Genomic DNA, 16929 nt, shown 5'->3' with positions numbered 1-16929 from the left:
AAACAAAATATCGATATTTCAATAAAATAATATCGGAATATTGGTGCTAATGTTAGAAATCAATAATTATAAAAATGTCAAATATCGAAATGAATTTGAAATTATCTATATTAGATATCGAAATACTATTTTTAAGCTTTAATATTTTCTTTAACAAAATATCAAAATTTAGATAAAATAATATCGGAATATCATTGCCACGAATATTTTCTCCGAAATATACGATTATAGTACGAAATATACGAGTTATATTACATTGGCATATATATTATCAATATTTGTTTTATTTATATGGTGTGACTTTTTTTTTTATTTATTTAATTTTTTTTTTATAAACCGATATTTTGATATTATCGAAGAAAAAATATCGATATTCCGATATTATCAGTTACTTGATATCGATATCAAAATATCGGATATCGGAGACAAAATATCGATATTTCGATAATATCGATATCGATATCCCATCCCTACTACACACTGACCATAGGCATCTGTAATGGGTGGGAAAATTGAAGGAGCTCCTCGCACAGTATAACATGGATGTAGTATATAAACCAGGAAAGGAAAATGTGGTAGCCGATTGGTTGTCTCGAGCAATTACAATAAATACAGTAGAAGAGTAGGCCGGAGAATCATCCAGGCAATTCCTGCAAGAGTGGACACTCAAAGAAGAAGAAGAACAGAATGTGGGGGAGGAAGAAAATACGGAGGAATCTTCGTCTAACGAGAGCTCGGAGGAAGGAAGACCAATAGATATGGAGGAACTTGAGGAACATCATCAATGATAAGAGGCGACAGATTGTGTACAGAAAGTAGGGGTCTAACAGGGGTAAGGAGATACAGCGATTCAAGGGTCCATTCAGGGTGATAATTATTAGAGAACACAATATTGTCACTGTAGAAAGTATCAAAGAACCAAAAAAGAGGAGAACTGTCCATATTGAAGAGTTAAAACTTCCAATGACAACATAATAATTGGAGTGTTATCATATTGCCAGCCACCATCAGATTATATTACAGATAATTCTGTTATTTATTCTATTCATTGTTTTTGTTTAGGATTGTTTTTGTTTCATTTTAGCTTATTTATGTATTGTATGAAGAGTTGTTTTATTCTATTCTTAGGTTTAAATTATATATATAGCATTTACTTTGGGGAGCTTGTTAGTTTTTACTATGATATGTGTATAGGATTTTATTTTTATTGTATATAGTTTTCCTTTATTCTTTTTGTTTTCTATATTATTATATTATATAGTAGTAGTTTACGAAGATTGTTCGTAAACTGGTTGGGGGGAGTTATGGCCTGAGTCAGCTGTTACTTTGATCTCAGCTGACTGAGCCGATGAGCTGATTGTATGATATATATAGAGGAGCTCTGAGATGAATAAAGTAGTGTTTCAGTTGCAACCAGGAGTGTCATTACTTGTTTCTTATTCCTTTTCTTGAGTTTTTGAACCTGATAACATTTAACTGATAGTTTGATTGATATATCAAATTAATATTTCGATATATTTGAAAATTATTGGTACAATATACTTGTATGTTGATATTTACAACCCTACACCCAGGTCAACTTTGATCAAATTCCTTATAACACAGACCTTGTTATGATTATTTATGATTTAATACTTCACTTGCTAATTCCAATTGTATTTAATAAAATAATGAAGGAATAAATAATTTCCTTCCATTAATAAGAAACATTAGACTTAAAGTAAAAATAAATATTAAATTTTTTTTTTTACAAGTTAACTATTATGCTGTGTCAATAAGATTCATTTAACTTTTTTTTATAGATTCAGAATCTCATTTTAATTAGATGAATTATCTAAATTCAAGCTAATATTTTTCATTAATATGTGATTAATTATTGAATTAATTAATTATTTTAATGAATCTAAGACTAAGTAAATGAATATTTGGGTTATTATATTTGAATATAATAACCCAATATAATATATATACATTTTTTTACAGTAAAGAAAGGACATTTTTTATGTATGTTGGCCATTTGTTCCAGGTTATTGAGCCCAGTCAATATGGAGTGTTAGAACATGAATTTAATGTAAATGGTGGATCCACTTGGCAAAGTATAAACCAATTTAGTTATAACAATCTAGCACAAGATGTTTTAAGGTATAAACATGTTATTGGTGCTCCTTCTAAAGATTTATTCAAAGTAAGTATGACCATTGGTTCATTTACATATTTCAAGGTGATAGAATTCTAAAAAAACAATAATTTGATATTCAACTTTAATTTATTTTTCCCGTTTCTCTGATAGGAAAGGGTAATAATTTTTCATCTATTTGTTTAAAGTAGTATAATTATAAAGTTGGATAGCAGAAGGACATTCAAAGTCATGATAAAGAAATTTGAATGGTAAAAATGACTTTTTTACATTTAAATAATTAAATCTTAAATTCCTTTTAGCAGATTTAGGTGAAGTGGGCAGCCAAAATACCTGAAGAGGTACATATCTGGAATGGTATGTTTTTTTTTGTTGTTAGCTCGGGCTTTAGCTTAAGCAACCTTTGTTTTAGGAAACTGATCCACCTCATAGAACTTATTATTTCAATTACACTATACAGAAGCATTTTTTTATTGCTTGATCACTTGATATGAAGAATACATCATCTATAATAAAAATACATTAGGCATTAGTTCTCTGACAATGAATTTCTACGAAGTATTGCTAAGCCTGTTTAAATCTCAAAAAGGTGCATTTGTGTGATATTTACAAAATCATTCATTTTGAAGTGTTGAAACCTGGATAAACTGTTAATGAAAACTTTTACTGTGATCAGTTGGACTGAGTAAATCAATCTTTAATTAAAAAGTGTCAAGTGGTTGTCAATAGAAGAAAAGGTGTTATTATAAAATTTTAATGAATTTAAAAAAAAAATTAATGAACAGGAGTGAGGTATACACTTACTGCCTCATCCTCCATATTCCCACCTGGGGCAGTTAACATTCATTTTTCGGTGGTCCTGAGGAATGAATCTTGACACTCCCACCTTGGTTAGTACACGGCAGCAACTTAGGTAGCCGTCAGGGTTGGCTAAAAGGACCATTAGGCCCACTTGCCTATGACTGCTACTTCAGTTGATGCATTTTTGGAGATGCTGTGACAATTTATATGCCCATGTCATACCAATTTCCTGCCAAGTCCATGAGAAAGCATTGAACCTTATTTTTCACTTCATTATCAGAGCTGATTCACCTTCTTGCCAAATGTTCTTTTAACTTAGGATAGAGGTAACTACAGGGAGGGAGTATGATAATTATAAAAGTAGTATGATACGAATCAGAAGGAGGAGAAATAAACAATCCCTAGATATCCTTTCAAAGGTGAAAAGTTTAAATGAAGAAACTGAAAACTGAAATGGACGTGGGCTAGGCGTCTGGCCAAAGTGGAAGACAAAAAGTGGTAGAAAAGCACTACCAAGTGAACACCATTATACCAAATGAGAAACAGAGGAAGACCTTCTTCGAGGTGACCAAATGGCATTTCCTGCACAGTGGGATCAAACTGGATGAAAGTCACTAGAGACAGACATTGCTGGTTCAAAATTCCAAGAACCTATAAAAATTGTTTGGCCTGAATTTAGAAAGATTATTTTATTACTTTACCAAAGAATTTTTTGGTTTTATTTTATAAGGATAAATTATCATTATGTTTTCTCTGTTTTTATTGTATCTTAATTTAATAAGTGGTGTTTGTTTTATTTTTAATGGTATTAACTTTATTTTATTTGTATTTTTGATATTGTTACTTCAATAATTATATTTTTAGAGCTGAACTCCATTGCACCTCCTCTGCGAGAGATTTTTATTATGAAAAATGATGTCAATAATGCTATGTTATTATTATTATACATTATTAATTTTGATAATTATGAAATTTTCTGTTCCATCCTCTGTTTTCAAGATGTACGCCAATAACTGAAAAAATCACCTGGAAGTTATCAGGCGTTCAGGGGCCTCCTACATGTTTCTAAAACTTATGGAGCTATATGAGTTAATGGAACAAAACAACCTTTTTGGTTTAATTTAACTGTAAATCCTCTTATTTTTTTGGGCTGTGTCACTTATATATTATTGCATGTATCTTACTATATCTAGCAAACTTGGGCATTGATCTTATGAAAATTTATTCAATAAAGGATAACGAATAAACATTATGTGTTGTGCATTATCATTACCTATATGAATAACTTTTATTCATTAATTATTATTGTTTTATTTTGGATAAGCAATAATATGTTATTTATTGCTTAGTGCTTACTCAGTACTTTTTGATCAAGATATTAGTAAATTAATTACTCTCAGATAATGTTAAAATTTTTAATTTAACACTCAGAATGATATTTAATTAAAAATTTGAAATATATAATGTTTTAAACTATTTATTTGTTATTCATGAATAAATAATTTATTGACAAATAACTTCTTTGGTAGTGAATAATGTTTACTATTCCTAAATAACTAAAAAATATGATTTATTTGTTCTTCAAAATCAAATTTGCCTAAATCTGATATTAACTCTCTTAAATTTGTTAATTTCTTCCAGGGTTATTTTTTTCTTCATGATTGTATTGAACATTTTTTCTCAAAATATCATCCTATAGTTTAATTATTCAATTATTTACATTATTTTTTTTTAACAAACGATCAGTTATTATAAATTTTGTTCTTTTAACACATTTAAATATTTATTATCCTCAGATTTTATTTATTCTTTTTTTTTTTGTACATTGCATTCTTGTGGACAAGGGTGTACATAATTAGGTTTATTAGTTCTTAGTTATAGTAACTGTAACTGAAAGGGCTTACCTGTGTTCTTAAGTAGGCTATTTATTGATAAAGATTTAGCATATGAGGCTATCTGCACTAAATACTTTTATTTAATACATAATTATATATAATTAGTTAATTTCTTGGAATTTTAATTTATTTATTTCACTTTTTTAGTTTGTGCTTTCATCAGAAGACATTGAATTTGGAAGTGTTTATGAATTCCATATAACTTTCATCAAGTTAAATTTAATGGAAAAAAACTGTTATCCTTTGTATTTGAATGGAGATTCTGAAATTTATCTGAATGAAGCAAGTTTATCATATAGAACTTTTCCGATATTAACTATGTCTGAGAAAATAAAATATACTATTAAAAAACTGCCTGTATTTGGAAGTTTGTACTTTTCTAAATCTAGTGACGAGAGATTAGTTCTGGGTGACAATTTTACACAAGAAGACATAAATCAAAACCGTATTAAGTACAAAATGTTGCGAACTGCCTATGTTTCCTTAAATGATTCTATCATCTTTATTGTTTCTGCTGAACACTGTTCATTTGTATTATCTAGTACTATATATATAGTATATACACCAAAAAGAGATCTGCCTCATTCAGTCAAATTGGTTATAAATCCCTTAAAGGTAGGATTATAATCCAAATATTGAAGATATAAATTGTATTTTTTTTTCCATTAAACTTGATAACCTTTCCAGGTAATGGAAGGAGGTAGAGCACCCATTCTTCTTTCTGAATTGTATATTAATGTAAGCTTTGTGAAGTCTGTGGTTTATGAGGTCTCTTCTGGTCCTCAACATGGATCATTAATTTTATTTGATTCTATACAGAATATAACTGAAAGTAGTGTTACTCGATTCACACCATCTCAAATTGCTGCAGGCCGACTGTTTTATGCTCATGATGGGTCTGAATCATTACATGATACTATCCAGTTTTTTGCGATTTCGAATGTAGAAGATGATTTTTTGGTATGTATAATCCGTGCATGTCTCATATTCAATTCAAATAATTGCATTTTCTACTAATGCAAATGAAGTACTTGTTAAATAATTAAACATTATCAATGGTCATTTATTCATTATAATATATATCATAATAATTATATAAAATATGTTTATTTAATTAAAATTAATTTTATGTATTCATAACTATTTATGATTTTTTGTTATTTATTTTATGCAATTGTGCTAATCATTATGTTTTAGACTGTTGGTTTCCTGGATATCAATATTAGTCTCGTGAATGACAATCCCCCTAGAAGAGTGGTTACCAATGTTTTCAGAATAGTGAAAGGTGGACAAAGAATTTTAACTACTAAATATATAAAATTTGAAGATGAAGACAGTGATTTTGATGCAAGCAATTTAGTTTATACTGCTAAAAAAGGAAGTGGTGTTTATTCATCTTCAACCAAGACACCAATCTTGCAGTTTACACAGGTTAAAATTTAGTGTTCAGTTATTCCTGTTTAGTTAACTTGTACAATTTTACATTACTATGTTAATAATTTATGTATTAATAAGTAAATATCTGATAAAGTAGCTATTATAAAGTGTTTATATAAATTATCTAGTATTAATTTTAATGGGCCGCCCGTACCTCAGTGGTTAAGACATAGTCTTGCCAATTTGATGTTTATTATCGGTGCCGGTTCGAATCCGGCCTGGGACATTGACTTTTTTCATTGAGTGGCGGTCTCACAAAATGATGAACTTTGACCCCCAACATGGTTAGGCAATATAGGACTCCAATGGGAGTCTTGGCCAAAAAAAATTAATTTGAATGGTTGGATTAGCTGATTACTTCAATTTTATTGCCAATTTTAAACAGAGGCCAGTTCTAAGGCATGGTTTGCTTTTGAGACAGCTGCATCTTATATTGGCCTCATAATTAACCTAGATAAGACTAAATATTTGTTTAATGGAGAGCCTTATAATAATCTATATTTTTGATGAAGTTATCTTTGTTGAAATTGAGTTGTCCAAGTTTTTTTTATCTTGGCTCTTTGATCCATGTAGGAGAAAAAAAAATTCCTTCTTATCTGTTTTTTTAACATTTTCCTTTGGCCAATACTTAAGTGGTGCCGAAACTTTAAGCTTTAGATACCAAAGTAATTTTTGTTTTCAAGAAGAATTTTTTTTTGTTTGGACTTTGTCATCTCCTTTTGTTTTATAAAAATATGGCCAGTAATGGAATCATGAGAGCAGCAGTTCTGAACTTGGAGGGTTGAAACCAAAACAGCCAACCACAAGCTGCAATCAACCAACCTTTATCTGTAGGGAACCCACCTCCAAAAAAAATTTAGCCACTACCGGAAGTCTCTTTACTAACCGGAAATTCATTCCACAATGCTAGAATGGATTAAGGTCTGTACAGCAACCACCCTTGGGTGACTTAGAAAAATTCACTGGAGAGACTGGAGAATTAAATGACTAATAAGCCAAATTGAAGCGCAGTCTATCAAAAATCAACTCAATAGCAAAGATGTGGAGGCATTAAAAGCAGCAATCATCTACACAGTAAAGAGGAGCATCCTCAATCAAGATTCAGGCGGGCGAAGAGACCCCTTGGAGTTATCAAGGAAAGATTAAAGAAGGTGTTCGAAGGAGGATGATGGGCCCCAGAGGAGGACATATTTATGATGATCAGGGAGACAAAGAAACCGAAACAGTCTAGTGGGCAATATGCTGTGGAACTCCTGGCACGCTTTAACAGAATACAAGATAAACTCAAAGAGATGATGGAAACAATCCAGGTTCAGAGTCAGATGTAATTCCTAGCCATGGTACTAAAGATTCAGTACAAAATAGCTGGGGAAGAAGGAAGGATTTATGAGAGAACGCTCGTTTGTGGAAATTGCTCAAGATCTCACAGAAACAAGTGCTGGAGAGGTGGAGGTCTGAATGGAAGTAGAAGAGAATAGAATATCAATGGCCAAGTATCATGGTTGTGGAAATATTGGGCATTTAGTGGCGCATTACCAATGCACTAGATGCTTCGAATGCGGAAATGAGGGGAACAGAGCCAAACAGTGCCCATATATGTACCGAAGAAGAGATGTGGCCCAATAGAGATCAACGCCCAACAGATATGGAGAAGCAACCAAAGGTTTTGTCGATCATCAGGAACATCGGAGACTGAAGAAGAAGCTGAAGAGCCATAGAAGAGCTGAGTTAGTCAAGGGGACAGAGTGGAAACAGAAGGATGGAAACAAGGGAACAGAGGTGGATGGAAGCAAGGAACTGGAGAGAGGAAGATGTGAGACATCTGAAGGGGATGTCGGCAGAGGGGTGACTGCACACTGCTAAATTATAACGTGAGGGAGAAAAGCGGTGGTCTGCCTATAGCAGGAGTGAGGTGCCTGGTGGACACTGGCAGTTCCTTGGGACAACCGGGAGGACAGTCCATGAGATCTTACTAAAACAAGAAAAAATGACATACGTGAAAGAGAGGCGATACCCGCAGGCTTTATGTCACTACATTTGGCAAGAGCTTGAAAGTTTAAAATGCCAGGGAATAATTATTGACAGTACTTCCCTGTACAATAGTCCATTGTGGGCAGTACAAAAGAAGAGCACGCCATGTTAAACCACCGAAAAGCATAGAGTGGTAATAGATTTCAGGAAGCTGAACAAGAATACCGTGGACAAGAAGTATCCGATCCCTTGAAGGCATTTTGGACAGACTGAGCAGAGCTATGATATTTAGCACTTTAGACTTGAAGCCCGGATATCATCAAATCAAAATCCACCCTAAGGATCAATATAAGACGGCATTCACTTTCGAGAGAGGCCACTACAAATTTACGAGGATGCTGTTTGGCCTCAAAAATACTCCCATAACCTTTCAGCGCCTGATGGACAAGTTTCTGAGAGGTATTGACAAATCTGTCTGTCAGATTTACATGGACGATCTCCCAGTATTCAGTAAGAATGAAGACTAACACGTGGAACAATTACACAGCGTATTCCAGAGAATCAGGCAATTTGAGCTCAAATTATCAGGGGAGAAATCATCGTTGGGGCAGAAAATAAATTTTTTAGGCCATACGATTTCCAAGGAAGGAGTTAAAACCCAGGTGAATAAAGTCGGAGCCACACGGAAGATGGCAGTGCCTAAGGATGTGAAGGGAGTTCAGAGGTTGCTGGGAACTTTAAATTATAATTGGAGATTTGTGCCTGAAATGGCTGAGTACCTCGTCCCATTCAACAACCTTCTGAAGAAAGGCAGAAAGGTGATCATCACTCTGATGGTGAAAGACAATATCAGGCAGTGCATGGAGAAGCTGCTGGTGCTTGCTTTCTCTGACTTCACTCGTCAATTCAATATCGCGAGTGAGTGTGCGTTAGGAGCAGTGTTGTTTCAGGATGGTGAAGGGGGAGATTGCCCAGTGGCGTATACCAGTAGGCGCCTAACAGAGATGGAGACCAGATACTGTGTGTTAGAACGAGAGCTCTTAGGAATATTGTGGTCTATTGACCACTTTAGACGTTATGTGTTTGGCAGAAGGTTAAGGGTACATACTAACCACAGACCTTTGCAATGGGTGGGAAAGTTGAAGGAGTCTTCGACTCATATTACGCGTTGGAAGGAGCTCCTCGCAGAATATAACATGGAAATAATATATAAACCAGGAAAAGAAAAAGTGGTAGCCAATTGGTTGTCTCGAGCTATTACAATAAATGCAGTAGAAGAGGAGGCCGGAGAACCATCTAGGGAATTCTTGCGAGAGTGGACAATGGGAGAAGAAGTATAACAGAATGTGGCAGAGGTAGTATTAGAGTATTAGAGAACCCAAAATGAGGTGAACTGTCCATATTGAAGAATTAAAACTTCTGGCAATGACAATATAAAAATTGGAGTGTTCTCATATTGCCAGTCACTACTAGATTAGATTACAGAAAATTTCGTTATTTATTCTATTTATTTTTTTGTTTTAAGATTGTTTTTGACTTTTGTAAATATTGTCTTTTTCATTTTAACTTGTTCATTTACCATAAAGAATTTTTAAAAATTTTATTCTTAGGTTTAAATAATGTACTTAGCGTTTATTTCAGGGAGCTTGTGAGTTTTTATAATGATATGTATATAGGAATTTATTTTTATTGTTAACAGTTTTTCTTTATTGTTTTTTATGTTATTATATTGTATATTATTAGTTTATGAGGATTGTTCATAAACTGGCAGGGGAGAGTTATGGTCTGAGTCAGCTGTTACTTCGATGTCAGCTGACTGGGGAGATCAGCTGATGGAACGTATATAAAGAGATGTACCAAACACAATAAAGCCAGTATTTTACAGCAGTCCAAGTGTGTCTGATCTTATTCCTTCTCCTTTTTTTAACATTTTACTTTCGCCAATACTTAAGCGATATATATGAACACATATGGTGCTATAAATTCAAAGATGCAAACATGCTACTTGCTATTAAGTTTTATTTTGTGATTCTAATGGCATTTGAGGATTGATTTGATGTCCTAAAGCTCGAAGATACTCATCTATAAGGTGTTCAGTTCAGTCCTCTTTTTGTTCTTCTTTTATTTTTGATTTAGAATAAGAATTTCATTTATTTTGCTTACTGATATATTTTTATTGTAGATATTACATATGAGTTTTTTTTTATCACTGTAGTTTAGAAAAAACTATAGTGATAAAAATAACTCATTATATGCAATTTCTAAAATACAAATTCATCAGTAAGCAAAATTAATGAAATTCTTATTCTAAATTAACAATAAAAGAAGTACAAAAGAGCAAATAAAAGAACTTAAAATAATTTATTAATTTGTAAGTAACGCATATGCATGCATACACACACATACAAATACACCATGTTGGTGTGTATTGAAGAAGTGCTTGAGCTTTTTGCACTGTATCCTACGATGCTGTGTGCATTATTGCATATATGCCTCCAATAGATCTTTTGGCAGATGACAGCCGGATGTTAGGAAATAAACGAGAATAGCTGGATGCTCACTGAGCTACATTAGTAAAAGAAGAGAGAATTCAGACTCTTGAAAGATGACAGAGACACTGGAATGCCTCATCTTCTGAAAAAAGATGTATCAACATGGATATCCCAGAAATACGGAGAGATGTATTATTACCTCACTTGAATGCTTACATGACATGGTTGATTCAGGGCCTGAGAATCTTACTTGGGACATTTAATGGAGTAGTAATAGCACAAGTTATATTTATCTGAGTTTTTAAGCTGGAGAAGGCCCATACTCAAATCATAGTTTTTGTGCCAGTAGTAAGTAAATAATAAAAACTAAAAGAATAGAGATTGATTGAGTCATTCCTTAAAGCTAATTAGTTATAAATTTTACTTTTTTTTTACTTGAAGTCCTTTACAAATCATTATTATCAAATATTCTTTGCCAATACATATTCAAAATTGTTTAATTTTACCATTATTGTATTATGAGAAAATATCTATAGGTTGTATACATGAAAGTTTATTGTTTTAGGATGAGCTAGAATCTGGAAATGTTCTTATAGTTGAGGATGGCCATGATAAGAGCTCCATCCATTTTTTGGTCAGTGATGGAACTCATGTAACTGATACTTCTTTAGACGTTAGGCCTTCTCCTCCTTTTGTGGAAATCACCAATAATTCTCATTTGATTGTATCCCAAGGAGGACAAGCTACAGTTACAACATCTAATCTATTTTCAGATACTAACATAAATATTGATCTCAGAGATATTAGGTACATATTCTGCATTTCATATGTTTATGATAACATAGTTTTTCAGTTTAGGGGTCTGCAGCAATAAACAAGTAGCTCCATTCTAAAAAAGTTTGGTAAATTAAAAAAAAAAAAAACCTTTTATTGAAATAATTCAATCTGCCACAGTGAAGGGAAATAAGTATTAAGGCTCCAAGTACTCATTTTTATCATATTACATATTAGATGAAGAGAAAATTAAATAATGAAATAAAAAATAATTGAAGAAATAAAATAAGAAAAGTGAAAAACTTAAACTTATGGATAATAATTATAAAAGATGTATACACATTGTAAATAAACATAGGCGGATAAATGAATTGAACAATAGTAAAAGAGAAAACAATTAAAGTAAAGAATTAATAATAATAATAATAAAGGCTTAGTGATCCTGAAAGTTCGATGCTGATGCCACCATTGCTGGCTTCACACATCAACCCAAGGATGCCCATCCTAACGCAAATCTACTACATCAGTCTTGATACAATTCTCCTACCTACACTTTGGTCTACTCCTTAGACCTTTTCCCGTTAGTTCAGTGTTTATTAACATTTTAGGAATCTGTTCATCACTAGGCCCTACAACCTTATTCACCCTAATGCTGTAACCTGAATGATATTTCCCCGGGTACAGTTCCCTCAATTCAGCATTGTATAGCCTTCTAAATTTGTTAGTTAACTCATCCTTTTTCGGCCCAAATACTTCATTTTAAAAAACCTTTAAGTCACTATTGGACAAAAAGGAGTTCAACTACAGATACATGTAATTAGATAGTATTTGCAAATACAACTCTTTTCAGTACTTTGTAGTTGGCCCGCAACTCCTTTTTGAAACTACAGTAGTTGTAGTTGTACTTAAAACTACAAATACATTAGTTGGAAAAAGGAGTTGCAACTACAACTCTCAACTAGTATTTGGAACTGTAGGTATGAGTAGTTAGATTTTGAGAACCTGTATTGATATATTTAATTTTTCTGATCTCTAACATATTATGGTCCCATTATATATTTTTGGAGATGCAGAAAATGCTATCGATTTTAAGATCGGGTTTCAAAGTACTTTAACTTTTCTGATTTTTAACTTATTAAGTTCCTGTTAAATGTTTTTTGAGGTGCAGAAAATGAAAATGCTGTAGATTTTATTGGGTATGTGGGCTCCATGTAAGTCTTTTGTCTAGAAGGCAGCCAAGATAGTGGTCTGTATCTGAAGAGGAAAGTAGTATGGTGATAAAATGTTAACTTGGATGCACCAGTTGCTGCACCATTGCTCAATCTGGGAGAGGTGCCTTTGTAAGTTTAAGGATGTTATTTCAGGGCCAGAGTAGGATGAAAGGATGGTGGTATTATCAGAAAATGTTGCAAGGAAGGTGTCATGATTTGAAGGGATGTTAGCTGTAAAGAGGATATAGAGATTCAATAAAAAAAAAAAGTTTTCCAAATTCGGTTTTTATATAACTCTTTTTTTTTTTTAATTAGCACTAAGTAATCATACATATATAATATATATTGTAATAAATTTTAATAGTTTTAACTAATTTCATATATAAAAGATAGCTTGGGTTCAAATTAAAAACTTTAATATTAAATAGATAATAGAATTTTATAACATAATAGCCTCTTTTCTCTTGGCAGGTTTCTAGGCAATCAGAAACAGAGGACACTTTACTAGTAATAACACTTAAACTTAATTAATAGCTATTTTACAAATGTAATAATTCTAATTAGAAACAAAACTAACCAATTACACAATCTTCCTTTGATGATCGATGATTCTTGATATCTTCTTGAGTCCAACTGTCAAAAATGGCTTCCAGTCCTTCCCAAAACAGCTATGTCTAACTCTAAACAATGGCTTCCAGTCCTTCCCAAAACAGCTATGTCTAACTCTAAACAATGGCTTCCAGTCCTTCCCGCTTCTAGCCAACGGACGTCCTCTCACCAGGGCAACCTAACCAAGAGTGCCCGCTTCCTCTCCTCTATCTTCAATGTTCACTGGTCGATCCAAAAATAATCGATTGCAGCACAATGACTCTGCTTCACTTGCTATGATCCACGATATAAATAGTTTATTGATAATTGTTACTTTTTTCTATTTCTTCTTTGATTATTCCTTTTCCATAATTACTGCATAGAAACATCAAAAGTTGAAAAATTTCAATCCATGTTCTCAACACAACCCAACGAACACTTCGGAAGGACGCGCGCCGCTATCTTCTTTGTTTTGAATAGCGTATTCATTTTAGACAATGAACACTGGTCAGCTTGCTATTAAGTTTAATACTACAAATAAACATATTGAAATGAAAAATCACACAAAACCTACTAACAATCATTTATATATAAAAAATAACAATTTACTCATAAATGAGCATATTACATTTCTCCTCCTCTCTAGGTAAAAAAAAAAAATTATTTTGTACTCAAAACATTTTTTTTTCTAATAAATTCTGAATCAATTTTACTCCAATTATTTAAACAAACATTTGGTCAAAAACTCCCTCTGAGTTACTAGCTGCTTACAAATACTCATACAATAATTACAATTCAATATAACATATTTGCAAATAAATACAAACATATTAAAAATATAGTTTGATAAAACCGATTCACATTTCACTATAATTTGATACATATTTATCACATAAAATTTATGTTCTAAACAATAATTAAATTTTTAATACTTATGAATATACAAAGATTTTTGAATAAGAGATAAAAATAGTAGCTGTTTCTTGCCATGACTTTTATAATAACTAAATTTAGTAATAATTGTAGTCTTAACAAAAAAAAATTAAATCCAATAAAACATTAACAAGTTTTTTATATGAGCTCTCACACCTAGTGAACCTTTTAGATAATTAAAGAGACATACAACATTATAAAGAATAAAAAATATATCTTCGCAATAATAGCTTATTTTATTAAGAACTTGTTTCGGAAATATTCTGAGAATCACTTTGGTAAATGAAATAATGAATTATTTAGGAATCTCTTCAAATACCTTCCCTTGATCAAGAATAATACAGGTGGACAATGGCCCAAAACTAAACATGGATTAATACAAGGGAAAAAGAAAAAATTCATCAATAACAACGTTTTAATTATCAAGATAGTCATAATAACAAAGAAAAACTTTATACTCCTCAAGGCTATACTGACTCTAGTGGATTAGCCAACAAATTCTTATTTGCCTTTATTATTATAATAGAAACTATAAACATTATGAATTTTCAAAAGATTGTTAATTTTAAAAAAATGACTTTGAATGTAGTAAATGATATGATCTATGACAACATGTGCTGTAAGGAATGGAATACGACCCCTTCACCTGGCTACCACCAACCAGGTACCATACCACATTAATTTAATATTTAAGGATACCCTTAAAGCCTTATCAAATATCCTATTTCCAATCTTACAAAATTTATTTTCAAGTAAAATTATTTTCTGGGTCAAATTTTTTTTTTTAAGTATTTATTTATTGCTATTTACAACTGTACATTATAATACATTTAGTAATTCTGATCTCGGTTTAATTGGAGTGTTACAGGCGTGTAGAGAAACTACCCATTGGCAGCACTCTAATGATGTTTTACATTAGCAGGTCTCGTGGCCATCTTCTTTTCAGGTGCCTCAGAGGATTGTCAGGAATGGAAGAGGATGCAAGGTTAGAAACTAGGAGGTTTAAGTGGTTAGGGAGTTTACAATGGGAGGAGTGATATCTGGTTCGGGCTAGATCGGTTACATAGGTAACATTAAGGTATTTATGAAGGATTTTGGATTGTAAGGATTGAATACGAGAGGAATTCGAAGGTTTAGTGGAACCCCAAAGCTCAACTCCATATGTCCAGATTGGCCTTATTACAATCATATAGATCAGTCTTTTGTAATGTGTTGGAAGTTTAGACCGTTTGTCTAGTAAGTGCTGTAATAGTCGAAATCAACGTGCAGTTTCCTGTCTTTTCAGTCTTGTGTGAGGATTCCAGGTTAATCATTTGTCAAATGTAGTCCGAGGTAGCGGATCTGTTCGACAGGGGTAAGAGTAACATTATTAAATGAAACTGTAGGGCAGTCGGTAGGTTTACGACAAAGGGTAAAGGTGATTTGATGGGATTTGTTGGAATTTATCTTAATTCTCCAATTATGACACCATTCTTCGAGGGTTATGATTTGGGATTGGAGAATTTGGGATACAATTAATGGGTTATTATTAACTGCGAGCACATATGTGTCATCGGCATATGTGGTGAGGATAGTGTTAGGATTGGTTGGAATGTCAGCTGTATAGATGGTGTAGAGGATGGGACCAAGGATACTATCTTGAGGAACACCAGCGGACTGAGAATAGAGGGATGAATAGGAACCATTGTGGTTTACTTGGTATAATCTATTGATGTGAAAGTATGTAGGAGGTAGGAATTTACGGAGTTTGTAAAGCAGGCCCGGGTGCCAGACTCGATCAAAAGCCTGTTCTACATTGAAAAAGACTCCCGAGCAGTACATTCCGCGCTCCGAAGAAGAGGAGACTACATCCACCACACGATGACATTGTTGGATAGTGGAGTGGGATGTTCGGAATCCAAACTGGTGATCAGGAATTATATGATTGGAATCTAGGATGGGGTATAGGCGTTTTAAAATGAGTTTTTCGAGGATTTTGCCCATGATTAGTAATAGAGAGATAGGATGGTTGGAGGATGGGTATTCTGGCGGCTTTTGGGGCCTAGGTATCATTTTAACTATTGATAATTTCCATGGGTCAGGAAAATATGTGGAACGGAGTACGGCGTTATATATGTAGGTGAGGGATATGATGGCTTTCCGAGGAAGAAGTTTTAGGATGTGGGATGTTATTAGGTCGTGTCCAGGAGCTTTGCGGGTAGGAAATCTTTGAATGATACTAGATATCTCTGAAGGATGAAATGCTTTAGGTGGGAGGGTCATTTGGAGCGGAATATTTAGTTCTGCTTCAATACATTCAATGTGAATTGGATTAATGATATCAGGATGCGGAATAAAGGTTTTAGGAAGGTGTTGTCTGAATGTTTGTGATTTTTCTTCATCAGTTCTGGTCTAGGTTTGGGATTCTGTGAGAAGTGGGTGGTTAAAATCTTTGAAATTCAACAGTTTTTTGGTGGTCCTTTATAATGATTTGTCAGTAGTTGTTAGATTTTCAGTAAAGATAATTAAATTTTGTATTTTCTGATTTATACTTTTAGTTTGTTAGTCAATTTGGTGTAATACGTTTTGTCAGTTGGATATCTGGTCCTATGCCACTTCGATCTTGCTCTGCGTTTTTCCCTTAATAAGATACGAATTTGCCGTGGCAGGTTATTTTGTTTATTGTTATTAATTCTATTAGCCGATGTGTT

At 32.8% G+C, this 16929-nt stretch overlaps 1 protein-coding gene across 3 annotated transcripts in view; it reads left to right on the top strand.

The window, feature by feature from the left end:
- The window catches only part of kon (chondroitin sulfate proteoglycan 4-like protein), a 132552-nt gene that overhangs the window by 92766 nt on the left and 22857 nt on the right, over positions 1 to 16929 (top strand). Inside the window, exons 12-18 of one of the 3 annotated variants that reach the window (XM_067045646.1) lie at positions 2027 to 2185; positions 4981 to 5448; positions 5521 to 5571; positions 5653 to 5793; positions 6031 to 6264; positions 11299 to 11540; positions 15108 to 15224. In XM_067045646.1, the coding sequence (XP_066901747.1) occupies positions 2027 to 2185; positions 4981 to 5448; positions 5521 to 5571; positions 5653 to 5793; positions 6031 to 6264; positions 11299 to 11540; positions 15108 to 15224 (1412 nt within the window). Of the gene's footprint in view, positions 1 to 2026; positions 2186 to 4980; positions 5449 to 5520; positions 5794 to 6030; positions 6265 to 11298; positions 11541 to 15107; positions 15225 to 16929 lie in introns of all 3 variants that reach the window. The other 2 variants (XM_067045645.1, XM_067045647.1) reach the window with 2 other exon arrangements.

This window comes from Halyomorpha halys, unplaced genomic scaffold (assembly GCF_000696795.3).
Source record: "Halyomorpha halys isolate HHAL.00 unplaced genomic scaffold, Hhal_1.1 Scaffold936.1, whole genome shotgun sequence".
Taxonomy (NCBI): domain Eukaryota; kingdom Metazoa; phylum Arthropoda; class Insecta; order Hemiptera; family Pentatomidae; genus Halyomorpha; species Halyomorpha halys.
This window is presented reverse-complemented; position numbering and strand designations above follow the sequence as displayed.